The 16,711-nt window shown below is 40.0% G+C and overlaps 1 protein-coding gene across 2 annotated transcripts; it reads left to right on the forward strand.

The window, feature by feature from the left end:
* Window positions 1-320: 320 nt before the first annotated feature.
* ypel1.L (yippee like 1 L homeolog) lies at window positions 321-16,428 on the forward strand. 2 transcript variants are annotated; one of them, XM_018246588.2, is made up of 5 exons: window positions 321-728; window positions 6,966-7,244; window positions 9,187-9,230; window positions 11,618-11,726; window positions 11,977-14,828. In XM_018246588.2, the coding sequence occupies exons 2-5, from the start codon at window positions 7,128-7,130 to the stop codon at window positions 12,064-12,066; spliced, it is 360 nt and encodes a 119-aa protein (XP_018102077.1). In that variant the 5' UTR covers window positions 321-728; window positions 6,966-7,127; the 3' UTR covers window positions 12,067-14,828.
* The last annotated feature ends 283 nt before the right edge of the window (window positions 16,429-16,711 follow it).

The following is a 16,711-nucleotide window of genomic DNA, read 5'->3' on the forward strand; positions in this document are numbered from 1 at the left end:
TGATAACACTGTTCCTTGCACCGCGTGTTGGGTCGCTGCGGACTCCCAGCTGCTCACAGCCCCACAGGAGAAGATATTTGCATAACATACTTGTCGTCACGCGCCTGTTGTTTATCTTTTAAGCGCGCTCCGGTAGCTCCTCCCACTGTTGCCGCGTGCTGCTCGGAGTCGCGCCTGTTGTTAAGCACCCAAACATCACCAAGACACCCGCCCCTTAGGTTTCATTGGGTAGCGATAATGATAGCAATGACTTCCAACCAATCACATTTCTAGTTCGGTGGTGCTTAGCTGTCAACTTAAGCCGCACCACGCACTGTCTTCTCCTCCCCAACCGCAACCAAAACATCCTTTGTCTAGAGGAAGCCTCGGCATTCTATTGGTGTGTGCTCACGAACACTAGACATTCATTGGTTGTGACGCATAGTAATCGTTCGTGGATTTGCGCACAAACCTCCATTTCCTTATGCTCCAGCACTATTGGCCCTTAAGTTTTATGACAGCAAACGGTATCTTGTCGAATGATTGGTTGCCACAGACACCCCTTCTTACGTAGGCTGCCCCCTCTTTTCTGTAAACCGCCGTTGACCGTTTTCGAGTCAGAAACAAAACAAAAGCGGCGGGAGGAGGAAGGGAACGTGGCGGGGACTCGAGTGTTGAATCCGTCCGGAGAATGAGCGGCGCCGTGTCAGACAGAGAGAAAAAAAGAGACGACGAGGCAGCGTCTTAGTGTGAGGAACGGGAGGATAACCGAGGGGTAGAACCGGGGGCCCTGAGGGTGAGGAAGACATGAGAGCTGACACTTCTGTGTGAATGAGCAGAGAACAGGTCTATTGAGTGCAGCTGCTGGGAGCCTTTGTTTCTCAGCTGAGACTAAGCTGCTGCTACACGCGGGGCACCCTCAATAATTCCCACACAGGCAGCGGTGGGACACTCGTATCCCCTGTAGTAAAGTGACAGACCGAGGCCTCTCTGTGCTTCAGCAAGGAGCTCACTAGACTGCTCTGTACAAAAGCACCACCTGTCCCCCCCCCTCTGTCTCTTATTAGAGACTCCCAGCGTTACACACGGGCAGAAGGGCAGCTTTACACACGCACAATGGCAGCCTAATTGTTTCAAAGCAAAGCATGGCTGTGCCAGATGAAGTGCCTGCTAGAAAGAGTGTTGCTACGAGTCTGAGTCTGCTGCTAGTGAGACCTCTGCTGCTAGTGAGACCTCTGCTAGTGAGACCTCTGCTGCTAGTGAGACCTCTTCTGCTAGTGAGTCTGAGACTGCTGCTAGTGAGACTGCTGCTGTTACTTCGTGGGATCCTCTGTGTTAGCCTTTGCCATGGTTTTCCTTTCATTTTCTCACAGATTTTATATGTTTTACTCAAATAGTAAACAGCATCATCTTTTATCCATAGGGGATTCCTGCACAGTGCCAGAGCCATGGCTGAGTGCCTATTGTATACTTGTGACATGCTGGGATTATTTTCTTTCTGACACATGATAATCTGACCTCATTTGTACTGGCTTCTGGCAACACTGCCTTTGTGTTACTGACCCACCTGGCAGACAATATTCTGCTGTGTCTGTATTAACTCTATGTCTGTCTTTTTTTTTTTTTTTATAAGACTTCTTGGGTTTTTAATAGGGTGACCTTTTATTATCTTTATAATCTGTCACTATACAGAACAGAAAGGGGGGTCAGTACATCCAAGAGCATTACTTGTATATAATTCTGTTGCTGCGCCTGCTGTTTATGCGTGTCTGTGTACTATGACTGAAAACAATGAAAGTCATGCTTATGATTGCAAATCTTACAATACAGCACACCTCATTTCTTTCTTTAGCCCATAAAATTGCTCCTGTCCCCCATATAATGGCCCTTCTGTTGTTGAACTGCAGCTCTGTGACCTGCACAGTTTGGCTTGACAAAGAATAAGCAGCTGTTCTAGTCTGGCAGGATATTTAGTTGCAGTCTGGTTATACCTCATTTTCCTGCTTCGTGCAACATTCTTTTGTTCTCCACGCTGAAAAGGTTAAGTGTGTGATTGAAGAACTGTGTAATTGCAGTTATAACTTGCCTACGTTGTTGTTTGCACTTGTTGTTTTTTGTATGATCAGGGCTATTATAAAATAAAATGGGTGCCAGTACAGTGTCCTAAAAATGTGACTTTTGGCTGAAGCAAGAGTGAGCAGCCGTGTCTTTATTTTATTTGGTTTCATTAATAAAAGACAGCATAAGAATATATTGACTCATTTTGTATATGTTCAAGAGAACTTCTGAATAACTTTTTGCAGTTAAATCCACTTAAAGATCTTTAGTGGCCATTGAGATTATTGTAGGTTGAGATGGTTGGTAACCCTTCCGGTTTGGACTGATCAACACTTTTCTCTGTTCACTTTGGCATGACAAGCCCCAATGCATTGCTGACGCTGTAAATGAAATATTTAGAGATCTACTGTAATTACCCAGAATGGCTGGGTTGTGTTGAACAAAATGACAGACATTTTTGTCTTCTGCCCACCAGCTTTGGCACAAGACTACTCTTTTTAGGCACAACAAAACCAATACTTCATGCCTCTCTCCCCCCTCCCGGCTGCCTTGCATGCACTGGCTTGTATTCACAGCAACCTATAGCTGTCTCCAGTTTCTTTGTCTTTTTTTTTTTTTTTTTTTTTTAAATATTTTTCTGACCATGGAAAGAGAAGCTAATTTTTTTTTTTTTTTGAAGGGCAAGTTGTTTATATGTAAGATGGCTGTTGGTGTTTCATAGGTGATCACACAGAGCTGTCACCGAGTCTTGCTTTCCTGAATGAACACTTTCTATTTATAGCCTAAAGCCAGGAGAGGGGATTGAGAACCGCAGTGTTTCCAGACTATGTTATTCACTTATTGTGCTCCAGCTTTAGTGAAACAAAACAGATCTGTGGACTTTGCTCTGAATTTCTTTTTTTCCTGTCTGGAATCCATGCTGTTTGTTTAGTGGCTCATACTTCATCTAGTCCTTATCAACAAAGTGGTGTTTGGATGCGGGAGAGATTTTTGGAATCAAATAAATACTGCAAAGTATATTTTAGTAGGGGCTAAATGTCACTATACATGAGATGTATTACTGTACATTCCTGTAGACTTTACTGAATGGCAGGAGATAGTTAAGTTAGAAAATAGTTTGTGTGCTGTCACTTTGTCATGATGAAATCTAGCTTATGTTGCATTAACTTTACTGGTCTCTTTGTATTTCATTTCCTTCTTTTCTTGTATCTGTTTTAATGCACTTAGTAGTATGTGTGTCTGTGTATATATAATAAATACATACCCTATTGTTTTTGCCCGCTGTACAGTGCATCAGTATTCTAAATTAAGACCTTTGTTTACACTCTTTGTTGCTGATCTTGGACTGTGAAAGCCAGGTGATAACAGATAACATAGGGAAGGAGCGAAGTCGGTCACCGTGAAACTGGGCAGGAGGAGCCTACATACACACGTCATTTTGGGGGATGTGTTAGTACCTGGCACAAATGTTTCCTTTCTGCACATGCTCATCTGTGCCATATCATTATAATGATATGGCACATATGGGAACTTCAGCGTTATCTGCTTATTGTTTTCATTGCTTTTATATCTGCTAGGGCAAGGTCACACGTGGCGTTTTTACATTGTGTTAAAAATGTACAGCCGAGCACAGGGAACGTCCACCACAAGATGCCAGTATTTATGGTTTTTAGCTGAAACGCCAATACGCCAAGGAAATGCCATATTATTAAAGTCTAAGGGATCTGCAGGTATTTTCAACATGGAGGCCAAACTCTCGCGAGATGGATTTCACATATAAGTATTTATGGCATTGTATGCTGGTGACGTAATTACATTGCGTATTGACAAGCAGTACACCTACTTTCTGAATGTAAATTGTTTTCCACTTGGCTTGTTTTTTACAAAAGTTTACTAAAATTCTTCCGAGTGGAATTGTGGGGAACGAGAAAAAACAGAAATGCATGTTGGGAAAAGAAAACTAAAGGCTGAAAATTGCATATTATCATGCATGTGTAGCTTCATTGGCGTAATTACGCTCGGCTGCCCATTATAAAAGCCAACATAAAAACGCCACATGTGACCTTGCCCATAGAATGATAGCACTGAATGCACACAGATACGTTGCTGAGTTTTCCTTCTTGGTAGGGGTGGATCCTCTGATAAAAAGACTGGGTCAACTAGGCCACTATAGTAGTTTAAGAAAACACAATAGAGGGAATTGACAGCATTTACTTGGGATATGTTTGCCCTTTTTGCAAGTAAAAGGGGTTATTTACCTTCTGAGACAATTTGCAATTGGTTTCCATTTATTATTATTTGTGTTTTTTAAAGTTGTTTGTCTTTTTATTCAGCAGCTCTCCAGTTTGCAGTTTCAGCATTCTGGTTGCTATTGTACAAATTATCCTAGCAGCCATGCATTGATTTGAATAAGAGACTGGAATATGAATAGGAGAGGGTCTGAATAGAAAGATGAGTAATAAAAAGTAGCAATAACAATACATTTGTAGCCTTACAGAGCATTTGTTTTTAGAAGGGGTCAGTGACCCTCTATTGGAAAGCTAGAAAAATAGGAAGGCAAATAATTAAAAAAACATAAAAAATTAAGGCCTATTGTAAAGTTGTTTAGAACTGGCCATTCTATAACATACTAAAAGTTACCTTAAAGGTGAAGCACCCCTTTAATTTATGTTAAATAATGCTTCAAGACTGTGGAACATTTGATCATATAATGGATGTTTTTCGTCGTACCGCATTTAGTACCCACTCTTTCACTTTGAATGTTCTGACCTACCTCTTTATTTGTATATAGAGTGCAAGCCGTTATTGTTGCTGCTCTGTGCAGTTTATTACAAGTCTAATGTAGGAGCAGCTTTTTATAGTTGCAAGGTCGTGGCATACAGTTAAGCTTATGTGGCTTTTTATAGATGTGCAATAATATGGACACTCTTATGTTATTTGCTTGCCTACTTTCACATACCATGCATAGGTTTATTTTTTTTTGCTTCCTCTGCTAGTTGCCTTGTTTGTATTTTTCACTGTGCTAACCACATATAAGAGGAAGTCCTGTGCAACATACTCTCTGCTCCACTCTTGTTATTCACACACAAGTGTGAAAAGTTTAGAAAAAAATCTGAAATACACCTGATAAAACTAAGGAGCTTTTTAAAATAATCCATGAAAAAGTTGTAATTTATAACCATGTTATTTTAAACCCCCACTTGCTTCTTTCTTAAAGGGAGAATGGCTTATTGGTCGCAGCTGTTCATTTGGTCTTAAAGGAACAGTAACACCAGAAAATGAAAGCGTTTTAAAGTAATGAAAATATAATGTACTGTTGCCCTGCACTGGTAAAACTGATCTGTTTGCTTTAGAAACATTACTCATATACACTACTCATATAAGCAAGCTGCTGTGTAGCGATGGCAGAAATGGAAATAAAGCTATAAGGCACAGATTAAATAGTGGATAACAGATAACACCATTATGTTCTACAGATCTTATCTGCTATCTGCTGTGTAATTTTAGCTTTTACTCTATTGAATGGCTGCCCCCATAGCTACACATCAGCTTATTTATATAAACAATAGTAGTGTTTCTGAAGCAAACAGAGCAGTTTTACCAGTGCAGGGCAACACTGCATTATATTTGTTATTGTTTGTAGTTTTTATTACTTGCATTCATCTTTCTGCCTCTTTCCAGCTTGCTTTTAAAAAAAATGTTGGGTGTTACTGGCTCAGAAACACCAACATATGCTGTTTGCATTACTTATCTTTCTGTCCAGGCCCTATCCTATTTATTTTCCTTTCTGTCCTTTAAACTACCTAGTTGCTAGGGAAAATTTAACCCTAGCAAGCAGATAGCTGCAGGAATTCTAAATTGGAGAACTGCTGTACAAACAGTTAAACATTTCAAAAACCATACATTTGGAAGACCTATTGCAAAATATTGTATCATTTAAAAGGGAACTACCCCCATTGACATTTGTTATATAATTGCCTGCCTTCTTTAGGATGTCAAAAATAGAAGCACCTGAGACACAACAGGGCAAATATTATAAAGGTGTATTTCTGTATAAGGGTTATTTTGATATAGTCATTTTATATGTTTTGGGATGAAAGCACTGAGTAACTTGTAGGCACTATATAAATAAAAGATGATGATGATGATGATGTAGAAACCCCCACCATCAGCAGATATTATTGGATGAGACAGCAGATTGAAAAGGCAGGGGCTGGTGAAGGCATTGTTACATTTGCTTGTTGGATGTTTTATTAGTTCCTGAAAGTTAAACCCAAAGCTATAAATTCTCTTCAGTTAGTTTAAAGACTAACTTAAGGCTTTCAGTATAAGCACAACACAAATAACATTGGGGGGGGGGGTTTTGTGGAGGAGTACTGAGAGGACCTTGTCCAGCCTTTAACCTGGTATTCCAAGCAAAGCTTGTTGCCTCCCCTTCAGGCAGTGGTTCTCCTTACCTGACCTCTGGGCAGCTGCACAAAGAAACTGCCATTTGTGAATTGCCACTTGTTACTCTTGTTTGTAATAACATATATTTCTGATTCACCCTAAATCTTGCTTTTCATGTTATATTCCTATAGTAACATTTCCCAGAACAAAGGCTCACTTTTTCCAATAACCTATTTGCCGTACTCTGTATATCAATATATTAGATCTGTTTTTCATTCATTGGGCCTTTAAAAAAAAAAAAAAAACCAACATCTGTTCTTTGCCTGTTATCTGCTAGAACAGTTGGCCATTCCAGAGATTCTAAATGGTGGATTAACTTCGTGCCCTGCCTACAGTATATATTTATGGATGTGTGTGTGTGTGAATTCCTTTCAGTGACCTACAAAAAAAAAATCCCATATTCTGTTCTTTGAAACTGCTTTTGCAAGTTCAGACTGTTGATTTGCTACATTTCCTGTGTTTTTCTTTCTTTATTACAGATTGACTTTCTCCTCTGGTGCCTGTGTGGGAAGTGCCACACACTCTCCAAACCAACAACGGCTTTTGCATGCATTTTCCAGTGTTTCTTTTGTCAGCGAGTGCAGCAAAGTTGTAATTCTTCAAGTGCCAGCCCAGAGCTGAGTGAAGATCCACCAGCAGACATGGTGAAGATGACAAAATCAAAAACTTTCCAGGCTTACCTGCCAAATTGCCACAGAACGTACAGTTGTATTCACTGTAGGGCACATTTAGCCAACCACGATGAGCTGATATCCAAGGCAAGTGCATTTCTTCAGCACACTTTCATTCATTCATTCATTCATATAATAAACGTGTGTACACAATTAAATGTCACCATTTCTAAGGGTAAAACATACAAATTCCAGTAGATAATGCTATGATGGTAACTGATCTCAGGGGCCTGCAATCATCCTAGTGACTATGTCTTTCCTTCTACACAGCTGCTATAGACTTTATACTTCTGTGTGACATCTGTATTGCATTTTCTCTACATTTTTGCAGCAGAAATGTCCTCTTCCACAAGTGGTGTTCAGCAGATGAACCCAAGGGCATCACAGGCAGGTTGGGAATGATTGGCCTGTGTGACTATTTAAAACTTTCTGAGAATTGCTTGCTGTTGCTGCAGAGTTAAAAATAAAAAAAAGTTAACGTTAAATTCACACACATCTCAGTTGACACATACAGGCCTAAAGGTCATGTGTTGCATTTTTTTCTTGGCAGGTTAATAGCTTTTGGGGAACGCAAAATAGCAGTACATGCCCCACAAGAAAGTCTATAACAGTGCCGTGCAGCATTCTCCTATGTAAAGCTCTGTTTTAGTCAGATGGACACGTATCTCACCAGGGAAACTTTGCAAACATCTTGAAAAAAAAACAACACAGTGTATTGAATGTACTAGCACTGTACAGCAGCTTTGAATACACCATTGTAACTGATGGGGCAATTGATAACTCTTCCACTGCCCAGAACCAGTTGGGGGCCACCTTTTTGTTGTGGCCTGGAGCATCATGTAATTGTTAGCACCAGTAATGACTGATAATTAAGCTGGAGGTTCTTTGGGGTGCATAATACATTTCAGTATGCCATTCATTTTTTAATCCTTATACCTAATCTCTCTTATTGTTACCTGCATACCCAGGCAATAGCTGTGTGCCCCCAATAATTCTACTGTTTTCTTTTGTCCCCTTGCACCCACTCACTGCAAATCATTTTCAGTTGATAACTTTCCTGTAACATTTTTTTACCCCATCCTGTGCCTCTCACCACAATGTGGTACCCATCACCCTTCCATCTCTTGCTTTTCAGCTCTCTTTGCCACTGACTGGTTACCAGGCAGTAACCAATCAGTGACTTGAGGGGGGGGGGGGTTACATGGGTCATAACTGTTTGCTTTTGAATCTGACCTGCATGCAAAGGATCAATTGCAAACTCACTGAGTTTTGGGGGACAGCTATGTCCCATGTTGCCCCCCTTAATGTTGCTGACTAACTCAGAGTTAGAGAGCTGAAAAGCATGAAGTAGTGTTCTGGCTATTATGTTAGACATCTGCTCACTCCAGTCTTTATACATTACATTTTTGTCTAACTATATTACAAACATTTTTTATTTTGCACAGCCTATCTATTTTCTATTTTTTTTACCTATCTAGTCTGTTTCTAAAATTCTTAAACCATGCCTCCCCATGCGATAAACATTTTCAGCCATATTGGACTTATTGAAAAACATAAAGGGTGTAAGGTACCCCCTGCTATAAAATAATATATTTAAAAAAAAAACAAAAAACTATGTGCTCCTGTTGTAAAACATGAGTATATCAGTTTTCATGATTCTTATGAAACAAATTGCATCAAGCTGGAGTTATAACTGATGACACCTTTAAGTTAAATCTTATAGGTTTTTCATTTCTTTTGCCTATTATAGGTTCCACCGTTTAACCAGGAAAAAACATTTTCTTTTGTGTAGTTTAAGGAATATAAAACGAGAGGGAAATAATTGTAGATCCACCCGGATAACCCTGTTAGCCACATATAAAGGAGATAGCAAATTGTATCCATTGAATGTTTTTTATGGTTTACATTGTCGTGAATCAGAGGGATACTATTTGGTATGTTCAGTATTTTGTTTCAAATATCCATTACAATATTTCCTACTGCAAGAGAAGGATGAATCATCTAAATATGTTTGTTTTTCTATCTGCAGTCATTTCAGGGAAGTCAAGGGAGAGCCTACCTCTTTAATTCAGTGTAAGTACACTTTGAACTTTAAACACTTTGCTCCCTGGTCTCTCTTGCCGGTCTACTTACATTTTATTTTTTTTAAATATTTTTTTCTCATCTTTTTCATCTTTCCCTTTTCAGTTTTATATGCATATAGTCATTACCCCTGTCAACTGCTTACATTAAATAAACTCCTAAAGTCCTTAAAGTGTAGTTTAGATGGGCTGGAAAAAAGAAATGATAACCTGACCCTATCCTGTTTTTTGTTTTTATAATCCACACCTAAGCCTATTCCTTGTTCAGCCATTTTTCACGAGGTGGAAAAGGCAAGAGGCTACAGACTTTTCCATAGATTTCAAATTGATGCACCCAGTGTTTTCACACAGTAGTACATTTATGTACATCAGTTCTGTCCAACCTCCGTGGTACCAATGGAAGGAATTTTTTGGGCCTACGTGGTGGAGGGTCGATAACGGGAGCCAGTGTTGCCCACGCCCATGTTACCACAATAAATTTTAAGACCATGTCCACATTAATGGCGGTAGTACACGAAAAAAAACAAATGGCTGCTGCTCAGGGCAGAGATATCACTTGTCACTCATATGTGAAAAATGTCAGTCCTATTAAAACATACCCTTAAATCCATATATGCCTCCTCCTATCCTGTGGAAAACACATCACCCCCCAGCACATGATTAAACATCTTAGGTGCCCCTAACAATAATTTCCAAATGCTAACAAACCCCTACCAGGCTCCTGTCCCACAGATAGCGTAGGGCAAACAGAGTATGGAACACACGGAGCATAGGGCAGGCAGAGTATGGCACACACATGGAGGAAAGGAAAAGGGAAATTGTTTTGCAGAATGGCACTAAACATAATGACTGTACCACATAAAATATTGTGGGTATTAAAGGAGATCTAAACCCAAGAGTAAAAAAAAAAAAAACCAACCCTACATAGACCCCCCCCAGCCTAGATGCTACCCTGGGCAAATGCCCCTAACTCTTTACTTACCTGTGCAGATTCTGTCCAGTGGAGTTCACAGCAGCCATCTTCTTCTCTTCTGTAATATTCGGAATGACGCCGGTGTATCCGTGCATGCATAGTTGGAGCAATTTTCTGTTTGGCCTCATTCCGATTATTACCGATGCGGCTGAAGATAGCGCAACTGAACTCCGCTGGACAAAATCTGCACAGAGGGGTAAGTAAAAAGTTAGCGGCATTTGCCTGGGGTAGCAGCTAGGCTTGGGAGGAAGAGGGAAGGTCTATGTAGGGTAGGGTTTTTTTAACTTTTGGGTTTAGTTCTCCTTTAAGAGAGGGTGTAAGAGATAAGTCAATAAATGCGAGAGAGACTGCACGGTTGTGAAAGAGGAGGGACAATATCAGGGTAGAAGAGGTCAGAATATGTATATAAAGGGCTGAAGAGATTAGGATTATTTGTGAATAGAATTAAAGAAATGGGAATATATGCACAATAGCTGTCTGATAATAAGAAATTATACAAAATGAGTGGGTGGCACAGTGAGTGGTGCATGTGGAAGAGGGATACACACAGTGATGGAGACAAGTCAGTTGAGCGTTGCACAAGAAGGGATGCAGCAGAGTTGTGATAGGCTGGTTGTTTGTGACAATATGTTTGAGGACAAGATTTTATTTCAACAGTGGTGTCATATAAAATGTCTGTGGAGTCTTTTGACAGACAGGGCCATAAAAATTCCTTGGAGGGCCATATACAGCCTGCAGGCATTTAGCTGGACAGCCCTAATCTAAAGTTTATTCATATGACTCTTTATAGTGTGAATGTTAATATACTTTATGCATTTGAATAGATACATATTTAAATCCCTGTTTGTAAAGCACCCTTGAAGTCAGGGCCATAGGAAAGCCAAGAAATTAGCAACAAATCTGTAAGAATCATGATCGATACTGTATGAAACATCACTTGCCCCCTGCATTTCATTATTCTGCACAGGCATATACCCCAAACCTCAGTCATGCTGCCCATACTGCTGCCAGTAACTACTGAATCACAAGGCAGTGGAAGGGAAGCATAGGTTATTTTAGTCTGATTATTAATAGTCTTGTGAGTGTCTGTCCAACTTATGGGCTATAAAAAGAACATCTTAGGCAAAAATACTAATGTGCAAAGGTAGCTCTCACACACCTGGTGTAGATCATATCTGAGCTGTGAGTCCGCCAGATAATATGTGAAGCATTTAGCAAGCAGCAAATTCTACAGGACCAGATACCAAGGTGCTGTGTATTAGTTTTACATTTAGCCAGTTATTAGTCATGTATTGCATTCACGTGAAACCAGTAGTGTTTTATAGTAAGGATTTACAGAAACAATAGATGTGGAGAGAGGTTTCACTAACATAATGGACATTTAATCATGTGCCTCTATCCTGCAGGGTGAATGTGGGATGTGGTCCAGCAGAAGAGAGGGTTCTTCTAACAGGACTGCACGCAGTGGCTGATATATACTGTGAGAACTGTAAAACTACCCTCGGCTGGAAATATGTGAGTTTTCAGCACATCACTGTTGCATGCAAGCTCTAAAATTTCCTAACTTGGCAAAATGGCTGTGGCTCAAAACACATTGGACTGGGTAGAAAACCTGGTCATCTGAGTTGGTTTGTCTGTGCAGGATTTGATCACCCTAGCTTTCCACTCCCCACTAATTTGGTAATTTGCCAGTATATTTTGGACAAGCATACTTGTTTTTATTGTGAATCTAATGTTGCCTGTGCTTTCTCTTTTATCTGTGCAGGAGCATGCCTTTGAGAGCAGTCAGAAATACAAGGAAGGCAAATTTATCATTGAACTGGCTCACATGATAAAAGACAATGGCTGGGAGTGAGCTCCATGCACTGCCCTACTTCAGGTTATGTCTGTGATTTGTACATTACAGATGATGTGAATTATTAACCTGTGGAACTCATTTTGGGCAAGTTGAAAAAAAATGTTGCTGAACTTTAGGAAAAAAACTAAAAACCTAACCTCACAGACTTGAAGAGCAACTGATGGACATATTCTGGCTCCTCTGAGTGTCCAAATAAGGGTTTTCCTCCTTTTTACACCTTCTCTTCTCCTCTTATAAATGTATTCTTCTTGTGTGTGGACATTTGTGAAACCCTATTGCTGCTGCTGTAGGAGTCTGCAATGCATTTGAAGAGATTTTCCCAATATGGCAAATTTCTCAAGGTGCAAGTTCAAGAGACACAATTCACCTGTGAATACCTTAATGTTGATTTCGCTTATACTTTCCTGCATGCATAAGCTCTGCGCTTTTCCTCCGGATTCCACATGCTGGCAGACCAATTGTGAAACTAAGGAAATCATTTTGCTCTAGACGGGAAGAACAAGAATCCTACACGCTCAGTTGGTTTTTGTATCCTCACCATTTGCAGCCAGGAGCAGTGCAATGGGTTCCATGCATTAGGCAAATGAGGAGGAGGAGCAGAAGAAGTAGAAGTTACTGTACTTTTCAAGGTGTTCCCTAAAGGTTCAAGACTTCACGCCCTTTACTGTTGGATGAAGCTTATTGAAGACATGGCGGCTTTCACCCATGTAGTTTTCTATTTACAAATATTTCTGTAATGGAAGAGTCAGAGACTCTGAAATTCCAGACTAAATGCAGGTTTATGTATCTACTTGTGACATTTCAAGGAAATCCCAAAGCAGAGTACTAATGGGGAGTGGCTAGATTGCAGGGAAATATGGAACAATCCCTAAGCTACCAGGAAAGAACAGACGGCCATTGCATTATTGGTGCCCCATATTAAATCATATGGTAAATATAGACAATGACTCTCAATATGTGTTATGGCAGGTTCCATAAACCATTCAGCATTTAATTGAATGCACTGGACAAAGAGGGCAAAGGAAATAAGTTATTTATGGTGGTTCTGCTTCTTTTTGCACACAAGCATTTTAGGAAATTTTCCATTCAGCACATTGACATCGCTTAGCCCTAAACTATTGGAACCCCCATTGATTCCTGCGTAGCCATGAATCAAGTCTATATTTGGGTGTGGGTGGTTTGCTGGTTAAATCATATCCTACAAAATGTTTTAAGAAATATTAAGGAACAATAATATAGAGGACTCTATAAAAATTAAGTACCCGGATTATTTATTATAAGTGCACAACTGCAGTCACGATCAGAGGAGGAAATATGGGATTTATTCTCACAATTGATGCACCATTTTGCACACTTGCAGCAGTGTCTTGCTGTCTATGATGTGCCCCATTAACTTCGTCTCCCCACAGTTCTTCCTCTCCATATATATATATATATATCTGACACATGACATACTTGGTTTAAGTCCTCCGTAGCCCTGACGTTTTTCCCACAGTTTTTTTTTTTAAAGAGTAAAACTTGGGAAATATTGACTATTCTGTGTTTCTTTATAGGGCGATATAAAGTTATCCAGCCACTGGAAGCATTAAGGGAGACTTAACAGAAATATGTATGTAATATGTCTGTGACGGCCATTTATTTTTTTATTCTACACTACATTTACTGTGAGCACTTTCGACTAAATGATTTAATGGGAATCCTTGCAATAGAAATTTTTTTTTCCCCAGATATTACTTATATAACTGTTTCAGCAACCTCTGAAGCAGCGCTGCTTAATACATATCTAGCCCAACTGCACTTTATGCTTGTGAATTCTGTACGACTAGAGACTGAAGGCAAACCTCTTTTTTCAGTGCATTGTATATTCAGATATCTTGAATAGCCGCTTGGGTTTACTTTTGGGTAATGGTGTGGTTGAACATATAATTTGTGAGCAACCATCCTATGAAGGTTGTTAGTTACCCCCTTAACAGAATTTAGGATTAAGTTCCAAACGCAGCTCTTCCTTGAGCCAGAACCATCCGGGTCTCATGCTTTGTATTTCCGGGATGTGGGATGTTCTCTCAACATAGAATAACAGAGGACCTTGACTGCTTTCTGTCTCGGGATAAATCATTCTTTACTTTCTGGGTGGTTTCCAGTCTCTTTAAGTAGCAGCTGAGCTATTTATACATATGGAGTGCCTAGAAAAATGTATATTGATGCCTTAGCTGTGAGACAGGAGTGGTCATGTTGCTTTCTAGATCACATGCAGACTCTGGTATCTGCTTCTATAGCACTGGGACCTCCCTTCAGCCCATTCTTTGCACATCCCCATAGCACACATCAGCCACCATAGAAACCACTTCTTGCCTCCACTATAAAATCCCAGTATAAACATGACTCCCACTTCAGGCAATTTATAAATATATATATATATAGGTCAGTCTGGCTACTGATCTTTACTTTGTGTGTGTGTATGATTTATTTTTTCTATTTGTTTGTTTCCAGACATTTGCATAAGGATCAAAGTATATAAATTACAAAATGAAAGGGGAAGTAAAAGCATTTTCCATCTAACCAGTTTTTGTACATACAGTAATAAGGATAATATTTAAGTTTGTGTTCCTGTGGTGAAATTGCTTTTCTGTTTATTTTTTTGTTATACTTTTTTTCCATACTTTTTATGATTATTGTAGCTACTTAACCTATTTGTGTATATGTTCTTTTTATATAAATATATATGTGTGTGTGTTTGTATAAACTGTATGGAAACCCTATTGTGGAAGCTGTTTCTTCTCTGTTTGGAGTTAGAAGCTGCTCAGTGCCCCCCGCTGATTGTGGGAAGCTTCTGACTCCCCAAGCACTTTACTACACAACATTACATGTGCCCTAACAAACGATGGAATATAGAATACTGTCATTTAACAGCAATGTCTCCGAGCTTTCAATGTTCTTTTTGAAGCAACAACTCTGAGTGTTTCCCAGCAATGAGAGGCATGTAAAGCAACTGATCCCTCTGACTATGCTGGGAGGTACAGCAGAAAAAATGGATTTGCTTTCCAAGTCCTCATGTGTTGTAGAGACTTGTACTGCTACCAAATTTAAGAAGCATCATAATCTTACCCCTATATATGCCAAGATGGTGGTTTCTCCCTCTGTCAGTCTGTTTGTGCACGAGCCAGACCTTCTCTAACATCTCCCTGACTGTCATGTTTAGTGAATACTCTACTTGGCAAGTTATGCCATTGTGAGCTTTATCTCCAGTAATTGCTGCTCTTACAAACAGTATTGAACTCCTTCAGTGCCAGACCAGTACCAGCCACCAGCTGAGTAGATTGCAGACAATTCTTTGTTTAATAAAAGTTACTGGTGGGATTGTCACTCTCTACCTCTGTCTGTCAGTCCCCTCCCCAGATAGAACAGTCTCCCAGTGCTCCACTCGTGTATTTCTCTCCTACCCCAGGGACCAGCAACAAGCTGCAAGGTGCTTATTTTCCCTCCCACTGGAACTAGTCCACAACAGCTGCTATAGTCAGTCAGAGACGGGGAGATTGTGGCCTCCTGTAAATATTCTCTGACTATTTGCTTTAACCTTGGTGAAGTGCAACATCCTGTTACCCACTTTGCACTGACCCGTTGCCTCTCTATTTAGGTACTGGGCTGATATAGGCTACAGCAAATGGGAAGTCAAGTATTTGTAAACTCATCTTTTCATCTTTTTCTATTGTAGCCCTCTCTTTGCCTAAGAGCAAAGGCAACCCCCCCCTCAAACATATTTTGGCTCAGCATAAAACTGAACAACAAGCATCAATTGTGACCTAATCACTTTCACAGCATCCAGGCCTTAAGTCACAGGGGTATATTTATCAAAGAGTGAAGTTAGAGATCGCCCCAGTCCACTACAGTGAAATTCTGCCACTCCCCATTCGTTTCTATGGGATTTTGAAAGGTGTATTTGTCAAAGGATGAATTTTCACTCGTTGATAAATACTCTTTTAAAAATCTCATAGAAATAAATGGAGAGTGGTGGAATTTCACTAGTGGACTGTGGCGATCACTAACTTCACTCTTTGATAAATATTCCCCACTATGTGTATCTGTAACCGAGTGTGTGTTAAACGCCTGCAGCGCAGAGCTCTAACACCCACAGCTAGAGAAGGAGTGGGACGTGTCTTTGTCATACGTTTCTGAGGGGAAGCCATTGCTTCTCAGTGCATCGCACACTTCACTTTCTTTACACCTGATTTTTTTTTTTAAGCTGAAATAGCTTTGCTGTTCTGTCCTAGCAATATTGTACAACACTTGTGTGACTGTTTCACGTTGTTGTATTCTATTTGAGGTATAACAATAAAAGGCTTTAATCAGCTCTGGACTGTTGCATGGCTATTTTTGGTACATTTCTTTTGTGTGGCCTTTTATGTTTATTTTAAATGCATGAAAACTAGGGATGCACCAAATCCAGCATTTGCTTCAGTTTTTGGCCAGGACTTGGCCGAATCCAAGTGCCTGCCTTAACCGAATCCAAATACTTTAAATTACGTGACCTCATCATACAAACAAGGTATAGGAAAGATTGAGTGCTGTGTGCTTTGCCCCTTACTTCAGATTCAGGATGTAGTCGAATTTTTATTCCCAAAATAGTGGATTCAGTGGATCCCTA

The sequence above is a fragment of the Xenopus laevis genome, chromosome 1L (genome assembly GCF_017654675.1).
Source record: "Xenopus laevis strain J_2021 chromosome 1L, Xenopus_laevis_v10.1, whole genome shotgun sequence".
In the NCBI taxonomy this organism is placed as follows: Eukaryota; Metazoa; Chordata; class Amphibia; order Anura; family Pipidae; genus Xenopus; species Xenopus laevis.

Bases quoted from the DNA above. Each gene is read 5' to 3' on its own strand.
- ypel1.L (XM_018246588.2), top strand. From the start codon at position 7,128: ATGGTGAAGATGACAAAATCAAAAACTTTCCAGGCTTACCTGCCAAAT. The intron at 9,231-11,617 runs GTAAGTACACTT...TCTATCCTGCAG, and splicing joins GCCTACCTCTTTAATTCAGT to GGTGAATGTGGGATGTGGTC. The intron at 11,727-11,976 runs GTGAGTTTTCAG...TTATCTGTGCAG, and splicing joins CTACCCTCGGCTGGAAATAT to GAGCATGCCTTTGAGAGCAG.